Source organism: Manis pentadactyla, chromosome 3 (assembly GCF_030020395.1).
Source record: "Manis pentadactyla isolate mManPen7 chromosome 3, mManPen7.hap1, whole genome shotgun sequence".
NCBI lineage: Eukaryota > Metazoa > Chordata > Mammalia > Pholidota > Manidae > Manis > Manis pentadactyla.
In genome coordinates, this window is record NC_080021.1 from 58,373,002 (window position 1) to 58,398,206 (window position 25,205).

General features: G+C 38.0%; 1 protein-coding gene across 9 annotated transcripts in view; it reads left to right on the top strand.

The window, feature by feature from the left end:
* LOC118929399 (tumor protein D52) overlaps positions 1–25,205 on the top strand; it is a 288,249-nt gene that overhangs the window by 79,447 nt on the left and 183,597 nt on the right. For 3 of the 9 annotated variants that reach the window (XM_036919454.2, XM_036919451.2, XM_036919448.2), the window contains exons 2-5: positions 7,539–7,654; positions 19,571–19,719; positions 21,238–21,339; positions 22,414–22,440. In XM_036919454.2, the coding sequence (XP_036775349.1) occupies positions 7,539–7,654; positions 19,571–19,719; positions 21,238–21,339; positions 22,414–22,440 (394 nt within the window). Of the gene's footprint in view, positions 1–7,538; positions 7,655–19,570; positions 19,720–21,237; positions 21,340–21,571; positions 21,630–22,413; positions 22,441–25,205 lie in introns of all 9 variants that reach the window. The other 6 variants (XM_057497947.1, XM_057497945.1, XM_057497949.1 and 3 more) reach the window with 3 other exon arrangements.

The window sequence follows — 25,205 nt, forward strand, 5'->3', positions numbered from 1 at the left end:
CACAACTTGGGGCTTGTTTGGCTTTAAAATTATGAATGTAAAGATGTCCCAGGGAGTTGCTGTGTTCAAACTAGTTAATAAAGCTGTGATAGATTCCAAGTAAAGTGATAGATGTTTCATTACATATTTAGAATATATATAAAAAGGAGGGGGTGGTCTTAGATTTTAAAGGCAGTACTATTTATATGAGCATTAGAGTTCCAATCACTTTTGAGTTCATTGAGCTGATAACCAGAAAGGGGAAATATGAAGGTCTTTGCTTCTGGTCACCTGTGTGTAATTTATGAGGGTCCTAGATTTTGCCTTTTACTAAAACAAGGGGTACATTCCTAAAGCACTGACTAAACTCAAAGTCCTGCTAATAAAGGCCTTGGCTTTTGTTCTGAAATACTGACCTAGGCAAGCAATGATCTTAAAAAGGAAAACTCTAAGTTGCTGTACCTTTGGAAGCAGCCATTCCCTCACGTGCGCTGGTATGAGATTGTTCTGCAGCCAGGAATTACCGTCGGTGGGGGCTCTTCCACTCTAAGTGCTGAAGCAGCCCTAGTCAACATCAGGCCAGTTTCGGCGGGTTACAGCTAATAGCTGTGGGGGGTTAAACGGCCTCTTCTGTAACTTGCCTGAGAAGGGAGGCGATATCCTAGTTAATTTTTTCCTTATTAATGAAGAATAGGTCACTTTTTTGCTCTTTTGAAGCTCCAGAAGTGGGTAATTTAGAACATAGTAAAGGATACAGCATGCAACCTAGCTGTGAGTGTTTAGGTGGTTTACTTGCTGACAGCAGAGAGCTACATAAAGCAGAGTTATCCCTCTAACTTTTGGTTGCAATCGCAGCCACTTTTAGAGGTGTAGTTTGGATTTCCAGGAACAGAAAAATGAAAGTAACAGGTTAGAGCTGGTCCCCAGAAATTGGGGACCCATAGGCAGCAGCTAGATATGTTGGGGGAGCCAGATTGCCAGGAAGCCCTCTCGTTTGCTGTCTCTGTGGCCCACCTTGGACCTGTATAACAGATCCTCCCCTGGTGCCTGACCCCTAAAAGGATGACATCTTACATCCTAACTTCTAAACCCTGTGTATAGGAAGTGCGGCCAGAGCAACACACTGGAGGGAAGTTAGCCTAATGGCAGAGTCATGCCTAAGTGCAAGGGGCCATGGAAGCTGGGGCTGTAGTTACATGACTTCAGGTAGATCTTGGTGATCAGTGTGCAAGGGTTCAAGATTCCCAGGAGGATTTATGCTGCTTGTTTTAGTTCTCCTCCACTCTCTTTGTATCTCTGTTTCACCTCCTTTTCACAACTAGTTGCAGTAATTGCCGCCTGTTAAAACAAAAGCTGTTGGTAGGGTTGGGCATGCCCCTAGGCAAATTTCAAACAATTATCTCAATTCCTGATAGCAGTTTCTAGCAGTCTGGACTCATGGGATTAAAAACAAAGTTACAAAAAAGGAAGTGATCAACAAGAACTACAGACAAACTTATGTACCCACTAGTGCTGAGATCTAGTCTGCTTTAACTGAAGAAAGGGGGAGAGAGTATGAAGACACAGAAACACATCGTAAGCTGTCACCTAGTAAGAACATGGTGACTCTAAATGAACTGAATAAAAGTGGGGATCTAGAACAGTAATCACCAGTAAGGCACAAAGAAGTGTGAGGCATAGATAGAGTGAGTATTATCTGTGTGTGTTTTTGTACTCTGTGTTTTGGTGTAGGAGCTCTTTGGATGGATACATTATAAATCCACTTAAAACTTCATGTGGCTTTTGACCATTATGCATTTTCTTAACTAGCAGACAGGCAGTGCACAAAATGGACTGATGTTAAAAGGAGTCCTACTCAGAAAGGTTGGAAACACTGATCTGGAAAACATATTCTTTCATATTTATGCAAAATGCCGTCATGGAGCAAATGAGAAAGTAGTGAGATTTCATCTATGGGCAGAATGTTCCGAAGAAGCTTCTAAGAGGAGGACAGGATGAGGGCCAATGGTGGAACAAAGAGAGGTCTTTTATTAGGGATTTTTAAACTCTTCTGGTACAACCAACCCACATTCAGAAATGCCTTATACTTCTTGACCCACAGCCCTCATAAATACAAATACCAAAAACTGAAGCAGAGTTCTATGAAACAGGATGTATCCTACATATCATGTACTCTGATAATTGATACTGTTACATTTCTTTTTTAAATGCTCATTTGGTACTGCTAAGTGGATTTCACAGCCCATAGTCTGAAAAACTCTGGTTTATAATAAATTTCAAGATCTGTAATATAAGCTCCCTTAGGGGATGTTAGTCTTTTGTTCACTGTTTTCCCCCAGCACCTGGAATAGTGCCTGTTATCTGTGGCTCAACAAATATTTGATGAATGAATGAGTGAAGTGAAACTGGCAAGAACTAGTTCACATGCTCGTTCATTTTACAAATGTGAACACGGAGGCCAGGAGAGGTGTTGTGAAGTCCCCAAATAACAAAGCTTAGCTTAAACCGGGACTTGGGCTCATCTCTCAATTCTCAAGCCAGTGTTTTCTTGTGTGTGTTTTTTTTGTTTTGTTTTGTGATCTCACTATGTCAGCCTCTTTGGTAATGGATATTATAGAACAAGTTAATCGTTCGAGGTGTAACCTTTCCTTTGGCCAAGGGCTAGGGTTTCAGCATGGGGGTAGTTTGTCGATTCTTTTTGTGCTGTCGGGACCTGTACATGCCACTTCATCCTGGTGGTTGCTGGACAGCTCAGTAAGCTGAGCCAAGTCCTTTGTTGCATTTTCTCTCCCATTCAGTGAATGCTTACAAGAATAATTTCCCAAATGTGATTTATGTAGAATCATTCTTAAATTGTCTCATGTATAGAAAGATGTATCCCTTGTATATATAACATTTGGTTATTTCTAGTGATTTCAGGAAATAGGATCAGGAGCCATTTAAAAATCTGACATTTCAGTTTTATGCTATCATATTTGAAACTGTAAAAACACAGAAAAAATAAATCAAACTGATATTCCTTAGCTCAGAGTACTTCTTTTAATTCTGTTTTATTTTCTTTTTGATTTCTATTCTCTGCTCTATCAGGGGCAGAGGAGGTGCAGGTGCCTGATTGTTGGAGTGGGGTGCTGGGGGTGAAGAATGATGGGAAGTGGGAGGGAGACCTGTGAGAAGAGGAGAGAGACAGTAACTGGAAAGGCTGGGAAGATGTGGAAAGGTAGGGTAGCAACAATCCTTATTGAACATCTAATGTGTACCTACAATGTATGTTCACTATCCTTTCAGCTATTCTTATGCAAATCCAGAGACTAGGTAGTATTGCTTTGTTTTTTAAAACAGATAATGGGTTTGGGGCTCAGTTTCCTAGGGCTGTCATAACAAAGTGCCACAAACAGTGGCCGCCCCTGAACTAGGGAGAGTTCTCAGTCGTGATCTCATTGGCCATCTCCAGGGCATCTGGCACTGAACCACAGTCTCAAATCTCCGCTCCTCTCCCACCTTCCTGGTTTTCTTTCTTTCTTACCTAAGATGTGGCTCCATCTCACTCTCCCAGATGTCTACTTCACACCTCCACTCCAGTTCCCCCTCCCCTGCCTTAGTGTATTTCTTTCTTAGATTTCTACCCTCAAAGCCCCCTGATGGTCTCTGGGCGCTCTGATCTATTCATCACCCTGCCACCAGAGTGAGCTTCTAAAGATGACTCTGACCCCAGCACTCCCCACCTCTAAAGTCTAGAAGTCCAAAATCTAGGTGCAGCAGAGCCATGCTCCTTCTGACACCTGTGGGGCAATCCTTCCTTGCTGCTTCTGGCTTCTGGGATTGCTGGGGGCACTGGGCATTCTTGGTTTGCAGGTGATCACTCCAGTCTGTCTCCGGCATCACATGGCCTTCTCTCTGTATGCTCTCTATCTTTACACGCTACTCTCTCTGCATCTCTGTGTCTACATTTCCTTCTTATAAAATTAGGGTCATTAGATTAGGGTCTACCCATATCTACTATGATCTTGTCTTGACCAGATTTTTTTAAAATTAAGGTGTCATTGATTTTTTTTTTTTTGAGATACCATGTAGGTCTTCTTGGCTAGTATATTAGACCTCAGTAAATACTAGTTATATTTTGTCTCCCTTCTCATCTTTTAAAACATCTTTCTATCAGATGCTGAGGAGGAACATTAACAATAATGATCAAATCAGATTTTTTGGATAATTTATAGTTTTAAGTAATCTGTATGTTAAAACATTCTCATTTCCTAACTTTTATGTTGTGAGTGAGAAATTAATGTCTCTTCTCCTAAAAGGTAGAAAATAGATCCTGCACTCTCACTGAACATTTGGGAAATGGGTTAATACCTAGAGAAACTTTGGGGTCCTGGGTTTGGGGAAGCTGTACATTTGAAAATGATGAAGAGATTGCTTTTGATCTAGTCTACCAGGTTCTTCTACTTTGTACAGAGTCTTATTTGTCATTCAGCCACTCTTCTCTTTATTTATGCTTCGAAGTCAGTGATTTGAAGCAAATGCTTTGAAGTTAAACTGCAGGTTCAAAATCTTAACTCCACCATGTATTCAGGCATGTTACCATGAGCAAGTTGCTTACCTTCTGTAAGCTTGACATTCCTCATCTGTAAATGGTAACGGTGATGCCCACCTCACTGAAGGGTTGGTTGCATGTAAATGGCATTTGAACCGCTTAGTTCAGATTTGATATAAACAGAATGCACTCTGTGGTGGTGGCATGGTTATTAAGGATTTTCCTGAGCCATGACTGTCATGTTTGCTGGTGATTTCAGTACCTACCACTCTGTTTTTCCTTCATGTTCTTTTTTTTCCTCAGTTGATATCCTTAACAAACCTCACCTTAAAAAAAAGTTTTTTTAAATTAAGGTGTCATTGATTTACAATCTTATGATGGTTTCACATACACAACACAGGGGCTCAACATTCACCCATATTATCAAGTCCTCATCCCCTCTATTGTGGTCACTGTCTATCAGTGTAGTAAGTAAGATGTTATAAAGTCATTTAATTGTAAACATTTTGATGTTGATAATTTGCTGCCACCTACAGGTATAGAAAAAGCAAAACATGAAATTGCTAACTTTCTTAGATAATCAGTATAAATCTCAAGGTCATCTTGGAGGTCCTGAAGCCAAGTGCAGACAACCCCGTGACCCCTTTTCTGAGATATTTATTTCTCCTGGTAGCCTAACTAAATACTTGAATAGTTTCTTTTTGGATGGGCAGCTATGCATAAAGCATTATAAGTAATCAGATACTTCATTTTTCCCTTTAAGTAGATTTGTGAATTCGTATTTATTAAAGTGCATGGAAGAGTCTCTGTTATTTAAGGCATGGTGTAGCACCTGAGTTTTGGGTTTTGTTTTGCTTTTTGGTGTGGTGGGTCCTGTTCTAGTTGGAGAATTTCATCAAAACATTAAAAATAATGTTTACAATGAACCTTAGTGTGGTTCTTACTATATTGCCTTATATAGTTGCTACTTGTGTGCTCATTTCCCATCCTCAATCTCATGCTCCTTCATCACGTAAAGTGGCATATGGGATAGGTGTGCATGCACACATGGGCCCCCTGAGTGGTTTCTGACAGTCCATGGTATAGTTCCTTGACTGCTTTGATTTGACTAGAGTTGAGTAAGAGGTTCCAATGCCAGATAGCAAAGAATGGGACCAGTGAAGCCTGTGTGCTAAACTACAGGATTGAATTTTATCTTGAAAACAACAGGGAACTAATCACTGGAGAGTGGCATGATCAGATTTCTATCATAGGAATATTACATGGGCAGTCTGAAGGTATTTTAGAGGAGACCCACAGAAGCAATTTTCCATTGATCATTTCCATCTACTGATTATTCCTGTCACTTGTTGTCGCTGCATTAGTGGGCTTAATCATATTCTGTTTGCTACTCCAAACAGTTTTTGAATTGTGGTTTTGAAAAGTGGTTTTTGAATTATTAGTATTTGTATTACTTTGATGTCTTTAACAATTGTGTCAACTTTTGGTTCTGTTATTGCTAGTGATTCTTGTTATTATAATTTGTAACTACCTTTTGCAGTTAATGTACAGTAGACCGTGTAGCAGGTGTCTTTGTCTTCTCACACAATGTACATACACTTGCATCATTGAGTCACTGACTTGCATGCTCCTTATAGGTTTGCTGTGGTGCTGGCTGCTTGTGGAACAGCATGGTTATTGTCTCTCCTCTCTGCCTTCCTGTTAAGTCTGCCTTCTGCCCAGCATCTTGCTTTGAACCAGGTGCCACACTGCTGCCATGGCTGAACTGGTACTTCTCGGAAATGGACTTGAAGGTGGCAGGCAACAACAGCGCTTGCTGTTATGCTGTCTGGCAGGAAGAGCTAGAGAGCTTCCCTTGGTTCCCTATGTGAAAAATCTGTTGCCAGAGGAACTTGTGAACACCCAGACCTCTGACAAAAATGGATGTGACTAGGGAAAGGCAGTGAGGCTGGGAAGCACTTGTCTCAGGTGTAAAATTTAAGGGGGAACCAAAAAGCTGTGCATTCAAGATAAATGCTATGTTAATGCAATATTTTAAAAGATTAAAATTAAATTCATGATGAAAAAATACTAAAATTTAAACAAAGACAAGATCAGGAACAGTGCCGTGCAAAGCCACTTTGGAGCCCGAGGCAAAAGGAGAAATCATCATTAGAGAGCCTATTTAAATTTTGGTATTTTTTACCAAGTTGGTTAATTCTTTGAATTAAGTTTGATTTTAAAAAAAAGGATTGCATTAAAATGTTGAGTTTTTTGGTGTTTCCTTAAGTTTTGCACCAGAGTCTGGGGCCTTACTGGCCTTGGCCCAACCTTGTGCATGGTCAGTTGGGCAGAAGAGATGAGAGTTGCAAAGGGAGGTACCTCCCTGGCCACTCTAGAAATACCCAGTTCTTCCTGATGTACTGGTTGTCTTTGGCTCTGTTCCAGGGCACTGGTCTTTAATGTAGGTGTTGGACATTTCTCTGAATATATACACTGAGAGTTTAAATAGTATATCCGGATAAGATACATATTTTTAAAACATTACAGGAAGCCACTTCTGCCTCCACTGATAGAAAGAAATGGAACAAAATTTCTTTAGGCATTGAGTTTGTTCAGTGCTTCACTGGGGTTAAGTGTTGGATTTGATTAGCAGAGGACGCTAAAGACATTTACAAACTCCTTCCCTTGGTCAGTGTGAATTACTAGTCATGCTGATTTACTAGGTCAGCATTTAAAGCCTTGGCAAGACCCCATTGTTGGCCCCTTAACTCTTGTGCTTTGCAGAATATAGTTATATTGTGACTGAGGAAATAACCAGAAACTGAGTGACTGCTGTTTTTTCTAAATTCATATTTTGGTAGAAGGTAATTTGGTGGTTTTTAAAAGTAGTTTGCTCAGACTTGCCTTTTGTCACTTGAAGGTGCAGAAAGGTGATGTGTGTATCTAACCTAGTTGGCTTATTCTGGCTGGGGCAGTGGAAGCCCCTAAAGGAGAATTCGACTTAGCCTTCATACCTTACAGAATTTTTTTTAAAATCCCCATCAAGGTCTGCTGAGAACAGACTCAGTACCTGAGGAAGGAGAAGATGTTATTGCCACGATTCGTGCCGCTGAGACCCTATCGGAGGAGGAGCAGGAAGAACTAAGAAGAGAACTTGCAAAGGTAAAGAAGCATTCCTTTTGGAATTTCATGTTTTGCACTCACAATATTTTGTCATTTGTGTTTCTAAAATACCTGGTAATGTCTTACAGTTAGTTCCGGGGGAAGAAAGTTTACATGTGTATATTTGTCCTAGAGGTCTTGAGTAGGGTGGGGAGGCAGACAAACATGGTATCAGTTAGTTTTTATATGAGAGAAGGTTTTATATGTGTTAACTGGATATGGAAAGTAGGGTGTGAAGTAGGAAATGGCTCAGAGGAGTCCGAGTGAACATCTCCTATGGAACCTCAGCCACATCAAGGACTTTGTTCCAGCTTTTGTTGTATTGTGGATATAGGCACTTTTGACGTGGTATCTCATTTTGATTTGTATTTCCCTAATGACTAATGATACTGAGCATCTCTTCATATATTTATTAGCCACTTGTTTACCTTTTTTGGAGAAATGTCTGTTCAAATCCATTGCCCAGTTTTCTTTTTAATGGATTTTTTGCCTTTCTGTTGTTGAGATATGAGTTCTTTATATATTCTAGATATTAGACCCTTATCAGATATGTGATTTGCAAATATTTTCTCCCATTCCCTATATTGTCTTTTCACTTTCTTCATAGTGTGTTAATGTACAGAAGTTTTAAATTTTGATGAAGCCTAGTTAATTTTTTCTTTAGATGTTTGTGCTTATAGGTCTAAGATCTATTTCCTAAACTTAGGTCATGAAGATTTACTCCTATGTTTTCTTCTGGAAATTTTAGCTCTTATATTTAAGCCTTTGATCCATTTTGTGTTAATATCTGTATATGGTTTCTGGCAGGGGTCCAAGTACATTATTTTGTATGTGGCTATTTAGTTTTCCTAGCACTGTTTGTTGAAGATACTATCCTCAATGAATGCTTTGGCATCCTTATCAAAAATCAAATAACCATAGATGTAGGGTTTATTTCTGGACTCTCAGTCCTGTTACATTCATCTATATGTTTATCCTTCTGAGAGTACCATGCTGTTTATGAATACTATAGCTTTCTAGTGCGTTTTGAAATTGGGAAGTATTTGTTCATCTTTTTTTTCGTTTTGAAAATTATTATTTAGGGTCCCTTGAAATTCCATGAGAATTTTAGAATCTACTTTCCCATCCACACAAAATGCCATTGGGATTTTTATGGTGGTTTTATTGAATCTATAAATTGGTTCTGGAGAATATTACCATCCTAACTTAAATATTAAGTCTACCAATCCATGAACATGGAATGTCTTTGCACTTTTTTAGATTTTCTTTAATTTTTCTTTTAGCAATGATTCGTAGTTTCAGTGTACAAGTCTTATATTTTGTTATATTTATTGCTAAGTATTTTTTGATATGATTAAAAATGAAATTTTTAAAATTTCCTTTTCAGATTGTTTCTTGCTCTTGTATGGAATACAACTGAATTTTGCATGTTAATCTTGTATCCTGCAGCTTTACTTAATTTGTTCATTAACTCTAGTAGATTTTTTGGTGGATTATTTAGAATTTTCTATATATGAGGTCATGTCATCTGCAATTAAAGGTAGTTTTACTCTTCCTTTACATTTTGGGTACCTTTCATTAATTTTACTTGCTGATTCTGGCTAAAACCTTTAGTATGATACTGAATAGCAGTGATGAAAGTGGACATCCCTGTTTTGTTCCTAGTCATAGAGGAAAGCTTCCCGTCTTTCACCATTGCATATGATGTTAGTTTTCTACTTTTTATATAAAGGCACTTACTCATATTGAGGAAGTTTCCTTCTTTTCCTAGTTTGTTCAATGTCTTTTAGCATGAAAGTGTGTTGAATTTTCCTAAGTGCTTTTCTGTACCTATTAAAACAATCATGTTTTTTTCTCCCCTTTTCATTCTATTAATATGTAATATTACATTGGTTGATTTTCATGTATTGATTGAATGACCCTTGCATTCCTAGGATATAAAAGGTATATAATCCTTTTAAATATGCTGCTGGATTTGGTTTGCTAGTATTTTGTTGAGTATGTTGAATATTTTTGCATCTTTATTTGTGAGAGATACTGGCCTGCAGTTTTTTTGTATGTGTATGTGCATGTTTAATTCTTTTTTTTAAAGTATCATTGATATACAATCTTATGAAGGTTCCACATGAACAACATTGTGGTTTTAACATTCACCCATATTATCTAGTCCTCACCTCCCCTATTGCAGTCACTGTTTATAAGTGTGGTAAGATTACTGGCCTGCAGTTTTATTTTCTTGTGATGTCTTTGGCTTTTGTATCATGGAAATGCTAGAATGAGTTAGGAAGTTTTCCTTTCTCATCTATTTTGTGGAAGAGTTTGAAAAGGATTAGCATTAATTCTTCTTTAACTGTTTGGTAGAATTCACCAGTGAAGCCATCTGCTAGTAGACTTTTCTTTGTTGGGAGATTTTTGAATACTGATTCAGTCTTTTTACATGTTATAGTTCTGTTCAGATTTTCTGTTCTTGGGTCAGTTTTAATTATTTGTAGGTTTCTAAGAATTTGTCCATTTCATCCAGGTTATCTAGTTTGTTAGCATATGGGTGTTCCTAGTATTCTCTTACAATCTTTTTTTTTATCTGTAAGGTTAGTAGTAATGTTGCCACTTGCATTTCTGAGTTTAGTTTTCTCCTTTTCCTGTCAGTGTAGCTATACGTTTGTCAATTTTGTTGATATTTTCAATGAACTAGCATTTGGTTTCGCTGATTTTTCTCAATTATTTTTCTATTCTGTGTTTTGTTTATTGTCACTCTACTCTTTATTTTTCCCTTTCTTCTGTTAGCTCTAGACTTAGTTTTTCTTTTTCTAGTTCCTTAAGGCACAGAGAGTTAGGTTATTGATATGAGATCTTTATTCTTTTTTAATGTAGGTTATAAATTTCACTCTGATCACTACTTTCACTGCATCTCATAAGTTTTACTATGTTGTGTTTTTGTTCCCATTTAGCTCAAAGTAGTTTCTAATTTCCTTTGTGACTGGTTCTTTGATCTGTTGGTGGCTTAAGAATGTGTAGTTTAATTTTCATAAATTTATGAATTTTTCAGTTTGCTTTTGTTTTTGATTTCTAGTTCCATTCCATTGTGACTCAAGAAGATGACTTTGTATGTTTTTTAAATTATTGAGACTTGTTTTGTATTTGATATAGGTCTATCATATATACTGTATCCTGGAGAATTTTCCATGTACATTTGAGAAGAATGTGTATTCCACTGTTTTTGGGTGAAGTGTTCTAAATATGTCTGTTAGATCTAGTTGGTTTAGTGTTGTTCAAGTTGTCAATTTCCTTATTTACCTCTTCTATCCACTTCTTTACATAAGATTTTATAAACAAGGTAGGGATAGGATATTTATGGCAAATTGGTGATAAGCCCTACAAGGAGAGTAAGAATTAAAAATAGTGAGTGTTCAGTGCATATCTAATGTTATTTTAAAAAGCAAAAGCAAAAGTAATTATTACACAAGTTATGTGTATTTATTGTAAAAAAAAAAAAACACTGAAGAAAATTCAAATTAGCTACTGTATGAAAGTTTTACATTATTTGTCTCCAGACTCCTTTTCTCCCTATATATTGCTATAGAATATTTTTTTAAGAAGGCATTAGAATACACATATATAACTTCTCCCCACCTAACTGAATTTCCAAAAAAATTTTTTTTCATACCAATAAATAATCTTTTACAACCTAATTTTTCTTTGCTGTAAGCTCATTTTAAATTAATGGCATATCGTATATAAATATTTAGGTTGTGTCCATTGTTTGCTATTATGAACACTTTTAATGGAAATACTTGCTATAATCCTTTATTTAATTAGTTCTTTAGGATAAATTTCTAGAAGTAGAATCCCTGGGTCTAATGTTTTTTGATGGGACACGGGCATTCCAATTTCCCCAGGTCCAAGATGCTGTGCAGAAATTTCTTGCAATATATGAGAGAACAATTTCTCCAAATCCTTGACAGCTTTGTGTAAGTCTTTCATTATCAACAATCTTAAATAACAGTAATAGCACCTGATCTCTACAGACCACTTGATAGGTGGCAGGCACTAAGCTGAGCTCTTTATGTGCATTACTTCATTAATCTAAACAACAGTGTTATAAGGCAGGTGCTGTTATCATGATTTGATGGAGGAGAAAACAGGTCTAAATCTCTAAACAGATTATATAACGTTCTTTGACAAGTGAAGTATTGTGTATGTGATACGTAAATATTTTCTCTCATTATGTGGCTTTTCCTTTTCACCTTCTCAATAGTGCTCTTTGAAGCACAGAAGTTTTAAATTTTAATGATATTGAATTTTTTTTTTCTTTGGTGACTTTCACTTGAGGTGTCATATGTAAGAAACCATTGCCTAATCCAAGTTTATGAAGATTAAGGCTACAAGGCAGTGCACTGCAGCCTGAGTCTTGGGTCCAGATCTTTATGAATTCAGATGCTTTGTGCGCTTTCCCTTTTATTTATATAGTATTTGTGCTGTATCAGAAGTATCATGTCCATGGCTCCTTTATTGTATATTAATTGACCATATATGTTTGGGTTAATGTCTGGAGTCTCTATTCGGTTCCACTGGTCTGTGGCTCTGTTCTTGTGCCAGTACCAAACTGTCTTGATTACTGTGGTTTTGTAGTGGAGCTTGAAGTTGGGGATTCTCAGGATTGCTTTGGCTATTTGGGATCTTTGGTGTTTCCATATGAATTTTTGAACCATTTGTTCTAGTTCTTTGAAGAATGTTGTTGGTAATTTGATAAAGATTGTGTCAAATCTGTATATTGCTTTGGGCAGGATGGCCATTTTGATGATATTAATTCTTCCTAGCCAAGAGCATGGGATGAGTTTCCATTTGTTAGTGTTCTCTTTAATTTCTCTTAAGAGTGTCTTGTAGTTTTCAGGGTATAGGTCTTCCACTTCCTTGGTAAGGTTTATTCCTAAGTATTTTATTCTTTTTGATGCAATGTGAATGGAATTGTTTTCCTGATTTCTCTTTCTATTAGTTCATTGTTAGTGTATAGGAAAGCTACCAATTTCTGTGTGTTAATTTTGTATCCTGCAACTTTGCTGTATTCCGATTTCAGTTCTAGTAGTTTTGGAGTGGAGTCTTTAGGGTTTTTTATGTACAATATCATGTCATCTGCAAATAGTGACAGTTTAACTTCTTCTTTACCAATTTGGATTCCTTGTATTTCTTTGTTTTGTCTAATTGCCATGGCTAGGACCTCCAGTACTATGTTGAATAACAGTGGGGAGAGTGGGCATCCCTGTCTTGTTCCCCATCTCAGAGGAAAAGCTTTCAGCTTCTCACTGTTAAGTATGCTGTTGGCTGTGGGGTTAATATACATGGCCTTTATTATGTTGAGGTACCTGCCCTCTATACCTATTTTGTTGAGAGTTTTTATCATGAATGGATGTTGAATTTTGTCGAATGCTTTTTCAGCATCTATGGAGATGATCATGTGGTTTTTGTCCTTTTTGTTGATGTGGTGGATGATGTTGATGGATTTTCGAATGTTGTACCATCCTTGCATCCCTGGGATGAATCCCACTTGTTCATGGTGTATGATCCTTTTGATGTATTTTTTAATTCGGTTTGCTAATATTTTGTTGAGTATTTTTGCATCTACGTTCATCAGGGATATTGGTCTGTCATTTTCTTTTTTGGTGTGGTCTTTTCCTGGTTTTGGTATTAGGGTGATGTTGGTTTCATGGAATGAGTTTGGGAGTATTCCCTCCTCTTCTATTTTTGGAAAACTTTAAGGAGAATGGGTATTATGTCTTCTCTGTATGTCTGATAAAATTCTGAGGTAAATCCATCTGGCCCGGGGTTTTTTTTCTTGGGTAGTTTTTTGATTACCGCTTCAATTTCTTTGCTGGTAATTGGTTTGTTTAGATTTTGTGTTTCTTCCTTGGTCAGTCTTGGAAGGTAGTATTTTTCTAGGAAGTTGTCTATTTCTTCTAGGTTTTCCAGCTTCTTAGCATATAGGTTTTCATAGTAGTCTCTAATAATTCTTTGTATTTCTTTTGGGTCCGTCGTGATGTTTCCTTTCTCGTTTCTGATTCTGTTGATGTGTGTGGATTCTCTTTTTCTCTTAATAAGTCTGGCTAGAGGCTTATCTGTTTTGTTTATTTTCTCAAAGAACCAGCTCTTGGTTTCATTGATTTTTTTCTATTGTTTTATTCTTCTCAATTTTGTTTATTTCTTCTCTGATCTTTATTATGTCCCTCCTTCTTCTGACTTTAGGCCTCATTTGTTCTTCTTTTTCCAATTTTGATAATTGTGATGTTAGACTATTCATTTGGATTTGTTCTTCCCTCCTTAAATATGCCTGGATTGCTATATACTTTCCTCTTAAGACTGCTTTCGCTGTGTCCCACAGATGTCAGGGCTTTGTGTTGTTGTTGTCATTTATTTCCATATATTGCTGGATCTCCATTTTAATTTGGTTGTTGATCCATTGACTATTTAGTAGCATGTTGTAAAGCCTCCATGTATTTGTGAGCCTTTTTGCTTTCTTTGTACTATTTATTTCTAGTTTTATACCTTTGTGGTCTGAAAAGTTTGTTGGTAGAATTTCAATCTTTTTGAATTTACTGAGGCTCTTTTTGTGACCTAGTATGTGGTCTATTCAGAAGAATTTTCCATGTGCACTTGAGAAGAATGTGTATCCTGTTGCTTTTGGGTGTAGAGTTCTATAGATGTCTATTAGGTTCCTCTTTTCTAGTGTGTTGTTCAGTGCCTCTGTGTCCTTACTTATTTTCTGTCTGGTGGATCTGTCCTTTGGAGTGAATGATGTGTTGAAGTCTCCTAAAATGAATGCATTGCATTCTATTTCCTCCTTTAGTTCTGTTAGTATCACATATGCTGGTACTCCTGTGTTGGGTGCATATATATTTATAATGATTATATCCTCTTGTTGGACTGAGCCCTTTATCATTATGTAATGTCCTTCTTTATCTCTTGTTACTTTCTTTGTTTTGAAGTCTATTTTGTCTGATACTAGTACTGAAACACCTGCTTTTCTCTCCCTGTTGTTTGCATGAAATATCTTTTTCCATCCCTTGACTTTTAGTCTGTGCATGTCTTTGGGTTTGAGGTGAGTCTCTTATAAGCAGCATATAGATGGGTCTTGTTTTTTTATCCATTCAGTGACTCTCTGTCTTTTGATTGGTACATTCAGTGACTCTATGTATTTTGATTGGTGCATTCAGTGACTCTATGTCTTTTGATTGGTGCATTTAGTCCATTTACATTTAGGGTGATTATTGATAGATATGTACTTATTGCCATTTCAGGCTTTAGATTCGTGGTTACCAAAGGTTCCAGGTTACTTTCCTACTATCTAGGAGTCTAACTTAACTCACTTAGTATGCTGTTACAAACACAATCTAAAGGTTCTTTTCTATTTCTCTTCCTTTTTCTTCCTCCTTCTTTCTTTATATATTAGGTATCAAATTCTGTACTTTTTGTCTATCCCTTGATTGACTTTGGGGATAGTTAATTTAATTTTGAATTTGCTTTGTAATTAGCTGTTCTACTTTCTTTACTGTGGTTTTATTACCTCTGGTGACAGGTATTCAACCTTAGGAACACTTCCATCTATAGCAGTCCCTCCAAAATAGACTGTAGAGATGGTTTTTGGGAGGTAAATTCTCTCAGCTTTTGCTTAACTGGAAATTGTTTAATCCCTCCTTCAAATTTAAATGATAATCTTGCCGGATAAAGTATTCTTGGTTCCAGGCCCTTCTGCTTCATGGCATTAAATGCATCGTGCCACTCCCTTCTGGCCTGTAAGGTTTCTGCTGAGAAGTCTGATGTTAGCCTGATGGGCTTTCCCTTGTATGTGATCTTATTTCTGTCTCTGGCTGCTTTTAACAGTCTGTCCTTATCCTTGATCTTTCCTATTTAAATTACTATGTGTCTTAGTGTTGTCTTCCTTGGGTCCCTTGTGTTGGGAGATCTGTGGATCTCCATGGCCTGAGAGACTATGTCCTTCCCCAGATTGGGGAAGTTTTCAGCAACTACCTCCTCAAAGACACTTTCTATCCCTTTCTCTCTCTCTTCTTCTTCAGGTATCCCTATAATGCTAAAATTATTCCGCTTGGATTGGTCACACAGTTCTCTCAATATTCTTTCATTCTTAGAGATCCTTTTTCTCTCTGTGCCTCAGCTTCTTTGTATTCCTCTTCTCTAGTTTCTATTTCATTTATTGTCTCCTCCACCGTATCCAACCTGCTTTTAATACCCTCCATCGTGCTCTTCAATGATTGGATCTCTGACCTGAATTCATTCCTGAGTTCTTGGATGTCTTTCTGTACCTCCATCAGAATGTTGATGATTTTTATTTTGAACTTCCTTTCAGGAAGAATCACGAGGTCCATATCATTTACATCTTTCTTGGGAGTTGTATTAATAATTTTACTCTGGACGAGGTTCCTTTGGCGTTTCATGTTTGTATATGGCACCCTCTAGTGTCCAGAAGCTCTATTCTGGAGCTGCTGAGCCCCTGAAGCAATGTCGGGGGTCGCAGGGGAGCGGTACTGGTGCCTGGGGGGAGGAAAGAGCTCTTCCCCGCCTCCTGGCTGCTGTGCCTGTCTCCACTGCCTGGGCCAGTGGGCCGGTCACACAGGTATAAGTTTTTGTCCCAGAGCAGCCAGATATGGATCCCTGCTTTCCACAAGGAGCCGGAATCCCAGTCTCCCCAGGAACTCTGCCTGTATTAACTTTCCAACCCAGTAGTCATGCGAGTCTCATGAAAGCACCATGAAATGTAGGTTTCTGCTCCCAGAACAGATCTCCGAGCTAGGTATTCAGCAGTCCCAAGCCTTCCACTCCCACTCTGCTCTGTTTCTCTTCCTCCCGCCAGTGAGCTGGGGTGGGGGAAGGGCTTGGGTCCCATGGAGCCACAGCTCTGTTATGTTACCCCGTTCAATGAGGTCTGCTCTTTTCTCCGGGTGTATGCAGTCTGATGCCGCCCTCTTTCCTGTTGCTCTCTCAGGATTAGTTGCGCCAACTGTATCCAGTTTTAGGAGGAAGCCTCTGTCTCTCCTCTCACACCACCATCTTTAATCCATCTCTACTTCTCTACTTCTCTACATCTCTACTTCATTCCTTTTTATGGCTGAGTAATACTCCATTGTGTTGCTATATATCACATTTTCTTTATCCATTCATCAGTTTTTGGACATTTAGATTGTTTTGACTTTTTGGCTGTTACAATTAATATTATAAACATTTGTGTGGACAGGTGCTTTCAATAGTCTTGTTACATACCTAGGAGTAGGATTTCTGGGTCACATGATAACTATGTATTTAACATTATAAGAAACTGCCAAACTGTTTAGTTGTCAAAGTGTGCACCATTGTACATTCCCATCAGCAGTGTATGAGGGCTCCAGTCTTTAGACATCCTTGCTGGTACTTATTATTGTCTGTCATTTTGATTATAGCCATCCTGGTGGGAGTGAAGTATTTCATTTGCACTTCTCTAATTTCTAAAGAGTGGTATCGAGCATCTTTTCATATGATTATTGGTCATTTGTATGTTTTCTTTGGTGAAATGTCTATTTAAATCCTTCGTCCATTTTTAATTTATTTGTTTTTTAGTTATTGAGTTGTATGTGTTCTTTATATATTCTGGATAGTGGACCCATATCAGATATATAATTTGCATATGTTTTCCCCATTGTGTCATTTGTCTTTTTACTTTCATGATGATGTCCTTTGAAGCACAGTAATTTTAACTTTTGATGATGTCAATTTATCTGTTTTTACTTTGGATGCTTGTGCTGTAGATACCATATCTAAGAAATACTGTCTAATCTAAGGTTATGAAGATTAATCCTATGTTTTCTTCTAAGAGTTTTATAGTTTAGCTCTGACACTGAGATTTCTGATTCTTTTTGAGTTTTTACGTATGGTCTGATTTAGGGGTCTAAACTTCATTCTTTTGCATATGGAAATTCTGTTATCTGAGCACCTTTTGTGGAAAAAACTACTCTTTCCCATGGAATTGTCTTGGCCCTCTGTTGAAAACCAAGTGACTATAAATGTATGGGTTTATTGCTGGACTCTCAGTTATAGTCCATTAATTTATATTTGTATCCTTATGCCAAGTACCACACAATCTTGATTACCATAGCTTTGTAGTAACTCTTCCACTCATTAATTGATTTACATCAGAGATTCTTAATTATCCTCTCCTTTGTGCTTTTAAGATCATTTTGTTTTGTATATATATATACACACACATACACACATAGATACATTTATATATACATACACACAGACATACATTCATATGTGTATGTTGAATTAAGTAATTAGAGCTATGGTGTGCTGAGTTATTGGGAAGTGAATACTTCAGAGAAGTGTCAAGGGGTAGAAAATTTATCATTTATGTCTATTCTTTGAAGTATCTGAAAATTTGGAGTTGGGGCTAGAGAGAAGGTATTGGAAAGCTAACAATGTAGAATGAGAATTAGCTGATAAAACTGAGAGGAAAAGTCAGAAAACCTAGGTTGAAATTCTGGTTCCTACAGTATTAGTTTGGTGACTTAGGCCAAATCATTTAATTTGTCTGATTTTGAACCTTATTCTTTCATTGCTGCCTTTCTATTCTCATATTCCACTTTGTCAATGTACTTCTTCAAATATGTCTTCCAAAACTGATTCAATACAAGAGGTGCTGTCTGATAAGCACAGAGGGTTATTTTTGTTCTGGACCTATATTCTAATTAATACTGCCCAAGATCTATGTTGATATTTTATTTTTTGGCAGCGACATCTAATTTGATTTATCCTTCTCTTCTTTTTTAAGCAGTTATCTTTGAAATCATAGAAGCATTGTGCAGGTCAAGGCTGAGAATATGACTTTGCAGCAAGCTAAGAGGAGCATCCTTCCGAGGGCCTTGAATGTTGTTGAGTACACTTTAGGGACCCAGTTTTGTAACTTCCTAAAAGTCCCTTTCCACGTGGGTCCTTTTTCTCCATGGGTCCACCTTACCCATCTGTTTTCCTGGCTTAACCTCTTCCTGTACTCTGTAGGTCTTTTTCTTCATAGTTTCTGTTTACAGTTTTGGCCTCCTCCACCCTGTTTAAGCTCCCACAGCATCTCATAATCTCACTGTGCCCTACCTGTACTTTAGGACTTCTTTCTCCGAGCCCTATCAGTTTCTAATCCCAATGTTATCTCAGTTTCTCAAACTGGATTCCTGAATGAGAGACACTCGGGTTAGCTGAGCATCTTTTCACACCAGCCCGTCGCAGGTTTTTAGCTCCTCAGTGGTCGGCTGTCCTAGGTCCGGGGCCCACTGTAGCCACCTAGCTGAGGCTGGGCAGTTAGCAGCAAGGTGTCCACACAGGACTTCTGCAGGGCTCCTGGGGGAGATGCTTTGATTTATTTATGGCTGTGACTTTGGCTGGCACTGGGGCTGACATTTCCAGTGTAAACTCCTGTGAAATATGCAAGGTTAGATTTTGACTTGGCTTGGTGGTGCATGTTTTGGTGGTGATGGAGACTAGTTTGATTTAGTATACAAATATGAGACTTTGTGGGAATTCAAGTAGAAATGTGCACCTGGAAATGCTGAGCCAGAGGTCTGGTGAGTGGGTGTTGGAGTAATTTGAATGTTATACATATAAAGGTTTGAGTCCTAAGCCTCCATAAGACATCTGAGGAAAGAAGTATAGGGAGGGGAGAAGGCTGAGGACAACTCGAGATAAATATAAAGAAAAGAAAGAGAAGCCATGTAGGCAGCATCAGCATGTAACCAGTTTACTTAACAACATACTAAATGCTGTTTAAAGAAATCAAAATGAATAAAAAATGTTTTAAAATGACTCTGTAGAATTTTGAGTATAGTTTGAATGACATATTAAATGACTCTTGCTGTATTCTTAACCCAATCCCTTTCCTTGTAGGTAGAAGAAGAAATCCAGACTCTGTCTCAAGTGTTAGCTGCAAAGGAGAAGCATTTAGCAGAGATCAAGCGGAAACTTGGGATCAATTCACTACAGGAACTAAAACAGAACATTGCCAAAGGGTGGCAAGATGTGACAGCAACATCTGCGTATGTCCATTCTATCATACATTTTTCTAGAGAACATAAAGGCCTTTGTTGCTCCTGTTGTTTGGGGAGATGATGGAAAGGGGATGAGGATGCTTGCACAGTTTTCCTTAGTAAACACAAGCACTTCCCCCAGTCCTCAGGGTACCTAACTCTTCTCTAACTTTGGTCTACCAGACTGTTCTAGGGAGCAGAAAGAAAACTGGCCCCGTATGTGATTTGAAGAAAAAAAATTTAAGTTCCAAAAATGTTATATATGGACTCACCAGATACATACATGGGTCGCTTAGTCCTCAGAATAACTTAGTAGGTGGGTGCTAAGAAGGAAACAGAATCAGATAAGTTTTGAGGCCCTAAGCCTCTCAAAATATTGAGAAAAGATTTGAACTCTAGTCTGGCGAAGCACAGAGCCAGTCTTTTTTTACCTGGCTCTATACATAGTGTAAGACTCTAGGGACCTATATGGTCTGTGATAGGTGCTGGTGGGAGAGGCCTGCTTCTTAATCTTTTTGTCTTTTGATCACACAAGTTTTGATAGGCATTATCATAATGCAATTTTGTTTCCCCACACAAGGAGGAGCAGGCTTCTAGTAACAAGAGTCTGAACTGTGTTCTCTGTCATCTGTATTCAGTCCCATCTTCTGAGCTGGGACAGCAGCAGTGAGGCCAGGGCTTCCTGACTTAATAGCACTGGGGTGCCCAGGTCATTTTGGTCCTCTTCCTTACCCTTATAAGTAGGCAGTGGAAGAACATTCTTTGACCATATCACTGTAAACTCTGTGTTTTTGGTATGTGATCTTGATGGGTAAGTAAAAATGCCTGAGCATTCCTTTCTAGGATGTGGGGATCTTAACCTCTTTGGTGTAGTTACCATAATCTTCTGTTTTGTTTGCTATGCCTGGGTAGATGGGAAGAGAGAGGTGGTAAATCATACCTTTGGGTTACAGCAGATATCACACTCAAGTCACTTTAAATATTGTGCCTTTTATGTGGACTCTGTTGAGAGTCCACAGGTCCTTATTTGGTAGCTCATGCAAAATTAAGAAAAAATTCTTTATGCTCATACAATTTATTTGAATAATGAAGTACAACATGGGCCTTACCTTGCTTCTGGTCCCTTTTTAGGAGATAAAGTTAAAAAGGCATGTATGGAATTTGGTTTCATTTTTGGTTTGTTTGGCTTAAGTAGAAAAGGAAAGAATAAGAGGTATAATTCATTTCAGCCTTTGGCTCATTTTCATCTTTGCTCCATGACTATTTTCAGCCCTTACCCTGATTTCTTGGGCCCTTCCTTTGTGGGCCTCTATCTCTCTGGCTGTCCTGGGGCCACTACAGAAGCTTGTGCCTGAAACGGTGGTTAAGGATAAGATGATGTGACAGTGCTGACTTGGGGTTGTGAAGGATTTTAGATGTTCTAAAAATAACTTTTTTGAGAGCTGTCCAAGATGTGATGATCACTGCCTTAATTGGTAATAGAAAAGATCAATTTACTTTGCTCTGTTCTTTTATAATTTACTATAGATACAAAAAGACATCAGAAACCTTAACTCAGGCTGGACAGAAGGCTTCAGCTGCTTTCTCATCTGTTGGATCAGTCATCACCAAAAAGCTGGAAGACGTAAAGTACGTCCTCATTTTTCCTTGCTCATTAAGTATCTGTGGCAAATTACAATAAGTTGTGGTTGCATTTGTTTCCTGCCTTTGGCTTTGGGTGTTGCTGCATTCCCCTCTGTTCGATTTAGGGGAGGGCACTCCTTCAAACCAGGGCCTGAAATGTTGCCTAAATTCTTTTAGGCCTTGCCTACTAACTTTAAGGCATAACATTCAAAATGATCATCTTATGAATACATTTAAGGTTGCTGAAAAATTCTGGTTGTGAACCTTTGTCCTTTTATGCCATCCTGACCTATAGGGTAAGTATATCTGTCATGGTTGTAAGCTTGTGGCTGTGGGCTGAGCCTGGTATCCTGCTGGGATGAGTCCAGGAATTCCAAAGTGCACGCTTGGACTGACACCTGTCTTCATGTCTGTGTGGTACATCTTTATTCCATGGTGTGACTACAACATGCTCGTTTGTGCACTGATTTGTCCTAATTTGTAAGCCATAGCTACGTTCACGCTTTGGTTCAAATCTTGGTTTTGAGTTGTTGCTTTTTATTTTGCATTTATATTTTAGATTAGTATGCATAATTTTCCTGGCCATTTTGATAAAAACCATCCATGGTGCTTTTTTGCTCTCCTCATGTGGATTAGAACAATGCTGAAAATGACAAACGTGGTTTCAATTTCTTGTGCTTCTGTTGGCATGAAAGATTTGTGTTTCAAAAACAAAACTCTCAGATCACATGACTGTGTTTTTCACTTGTGGGTAAGTAGATTTACAACCAGAATTTTGTTGGTTGGTTAAGTCTGGCATTCAATGTATTATACTTGGTACCAAAAACACCAAATGACTTGCTCATTATATTTGTACTAACATCATTCTAAGCATAATGTAATAAACATAGCTTTCTTGATCTCTTTCGATAATCATATATACATCTCTTAAGTGCTCTCATTTCTTTTTATGCTGACTCAATTGTGTAGACCTTTATAGAGTCCAGTTAAAACCTTGCGCAACTTTTAAAAAGTAGGTTAATTGTTTTAGATTTACCAGAACTTCCTTTCTTTTTTAATGCTTACTCTGGCTTCTTACAGATTGCAAGCCTTTTCACATTCCTTTAGGTAAGGAGAGTTTAAAACATCACTGCAGTTCAGCCATTGTCTAAGACAAGTGTGCTTAAGTAGGCATTTATGCCACGTTGGATGGTCATGTTTGTCTACTACATCATTTTCTTGCATTTGGAATACCTTTTTCTCTAGTGCATTCCTGTGTTTAAGAGAGGATTCTCGTATACCATGGTTAATGCAAAAATTAAAAGAAGAATTTGACACTGTGGGTCAAGGGATGTGGAAATGATTTTGACATTTCTTTTTTCCTTTTTTGGGGGGTAAAAAGAAGCAGCACTACCATGGCATGCAGAATTCCTCCCTTTTAATGTTTGACTTTGTTTGTTTTTGATGCTTTAATTTCCTTGGGGCTTTTGTAAAAATGTTGGAATTCTCCTTCACCGGGGTTCTATTATGCAGTTGTAATAGACAGCATCTGGACTGCCTCATTATGTCAGTCTTCTGTTTTAGACAAGTCAGTCTGAGTATTTTTTAGTTGTGGTAAAGTATACCTAAGATAAGATATACTGTTCCTCTGCACTTTTCAGTATTTGTTTTGCTACTTAGCAGTTTCCACTGTTTTATTATTTCTTTGCAGTAGTTAGATTCTTTAACTGTGCATGCAGGGAAATTTCATAGTTGCAAAAGGAAAAATAAAGCATATTAGGCTACAAAAGAAAGCCCATTAAAAAGATGTGAGCCCACATCATACCTTACAGAAGGAGTCTTTCTGATGTGGAGCAAATCTCTTATCTCTTTCACATAGTTTATCCAGTTAGTAGTTGGAGAAAACTGAGGTGGAGGAAGGGCTGTAGAGTGTGAGCAGCAGGGATAATATAATAGCCTCCATTTCATTGCCTATTGCCAGTTGTGTCCTAGGCATGAGCTAGCTATTTATCTTCTTCAGAAAGCAAACAGACACGAGTAGCTGAGGCCCTCCTGTCCTAGTGACACTTGGCCCTGGAGGTCAGGAAATCATAGGGATAAAGCAGCTGCTCTAAATGCAGGATTATTTAAAGGTAAAATTATGCTCTGAAAAAAAAAATCAAGAAACCAGTGATTGAAGGTTATTCTGTGTCTTTGGTGTTCAATTAAAAATGGTCTAAGCCATCCTGCCTAAAGCAATCTACAGATTCAGTGCAATCCCTATCAAAATATCTACAGCATTCTTCAATGAACTAGAGCAAATAGTTCTAAAATTGATATGGAATGACAAAAGACCCCGAATAGCCAAAGCAATCCTGAAAAGGAAGAATAAAGCAGGGGGAATTACGCCCCCTGACTTCAAGCTCTACTACAAAGCCACAGTAATCAAGACAATTTGGTACTGACACAAGAACAGACCCATAGACCAGTGGAACAGAATAGAGAGTCCAGATATGAACTCAAGCATATATGGTCAATTAATATATGATAAAGGAGCCATGGATGTACAATGGGGAAATGACAGCCTCTTCAACAGCTGGTGTTAAGACCAAAACTGGACAGCTACATGTAAGAGAATGAAACTGGATTGTTGTCTAACCCCATACACAAAAGTAAATGCAAAATGGATCAAAGACCTGAATGTAAGTCATGAAACCATAAAACTCTTAGAAAAAAATATAGGCAAAAATCTCTTCGACATAAACATGAGCAACTTCTTCATGAACATATCTCCCCGGGTAAGGGAAACAAAAGCAAAAATGAACAAGTGGGACTATATCAAACTAAAAAGCTTCTGTACAGCAAAGGATACCATCAGTAGAACAAAAAGACATCCTACAGTATGGGAGAATATATTCATAAATGACAGATCTGATAAGGGGTTGACATCCAAATTATATAAAGAGCTCATGCACCTCAACAAACAAAAAGCAAATAAACCACTTAAAAAATGGGCAGAGGAGCTGAACAGACACTTCTCCAAAGAAGAAATTCAGATGGCCAACAGGCACATGAAAAGATGCTCCACATCGCTAATCATCAGAGAAATGCAAATTAAAACCACAATGAGATATCAGATATCACTTCACACCAGTTAGGATGGCCAACATCCAAAAGACAAACAACAACAAATGTTGGCGAGGATGTGGATAAAGGGGAGCCCTCCTACACTGCTGGTGGGAATGTAAACTAGTTCAACCATTGTAAAAAACAGTATGGAGCTTTCTCAAAAAAACTAAAAATAGAAATACCATTTGACTCAGCAATTCCACACCTAGGAATTTATCTTAAGAATGCAGCAGCCCAGTTTAGAAAAGACATATGCACTCTTATGTTTATTGCAGCACTATTTACAATAGCCAAGAAATGAAAGCAACCTAAGTGTCCATCAGTAGATGAATGGATAAAGAAGATGTGGTGCATATACACGATCGAATATTATTCAGCCATAAGAGGAAAACATATCCTTCCATTCGCAACAACATGGATGGAGCTAGAGGGTATTATGCTCAGTGAAATAAGCCAGGTGGAAAAAGACAAGTATCAAATGATTTCACTTATCTGTGGAGTATAACAACAAAGCAAAAACTGAAGGAACAAAACAGCAGCAGACTCACAGAACCCAAGAATGGATTAACAGTTACCAAAGGGAAAGGGACTGGGGAGGATGGGTGGGAAGGGAGAGATAAGGGGGGAAATAGGGCATTACGATTAGCACACGTAATGGGGTGGGGGGGACATGGGAAAGGCAGTATATATAGAGAAGACAAGTAGTGATTCTATAGCGTCTTACTACACTGATGGACAGTGACTGTAATGGGGTATGTGGGGTGGACTTGATAATGGGGGAGTCT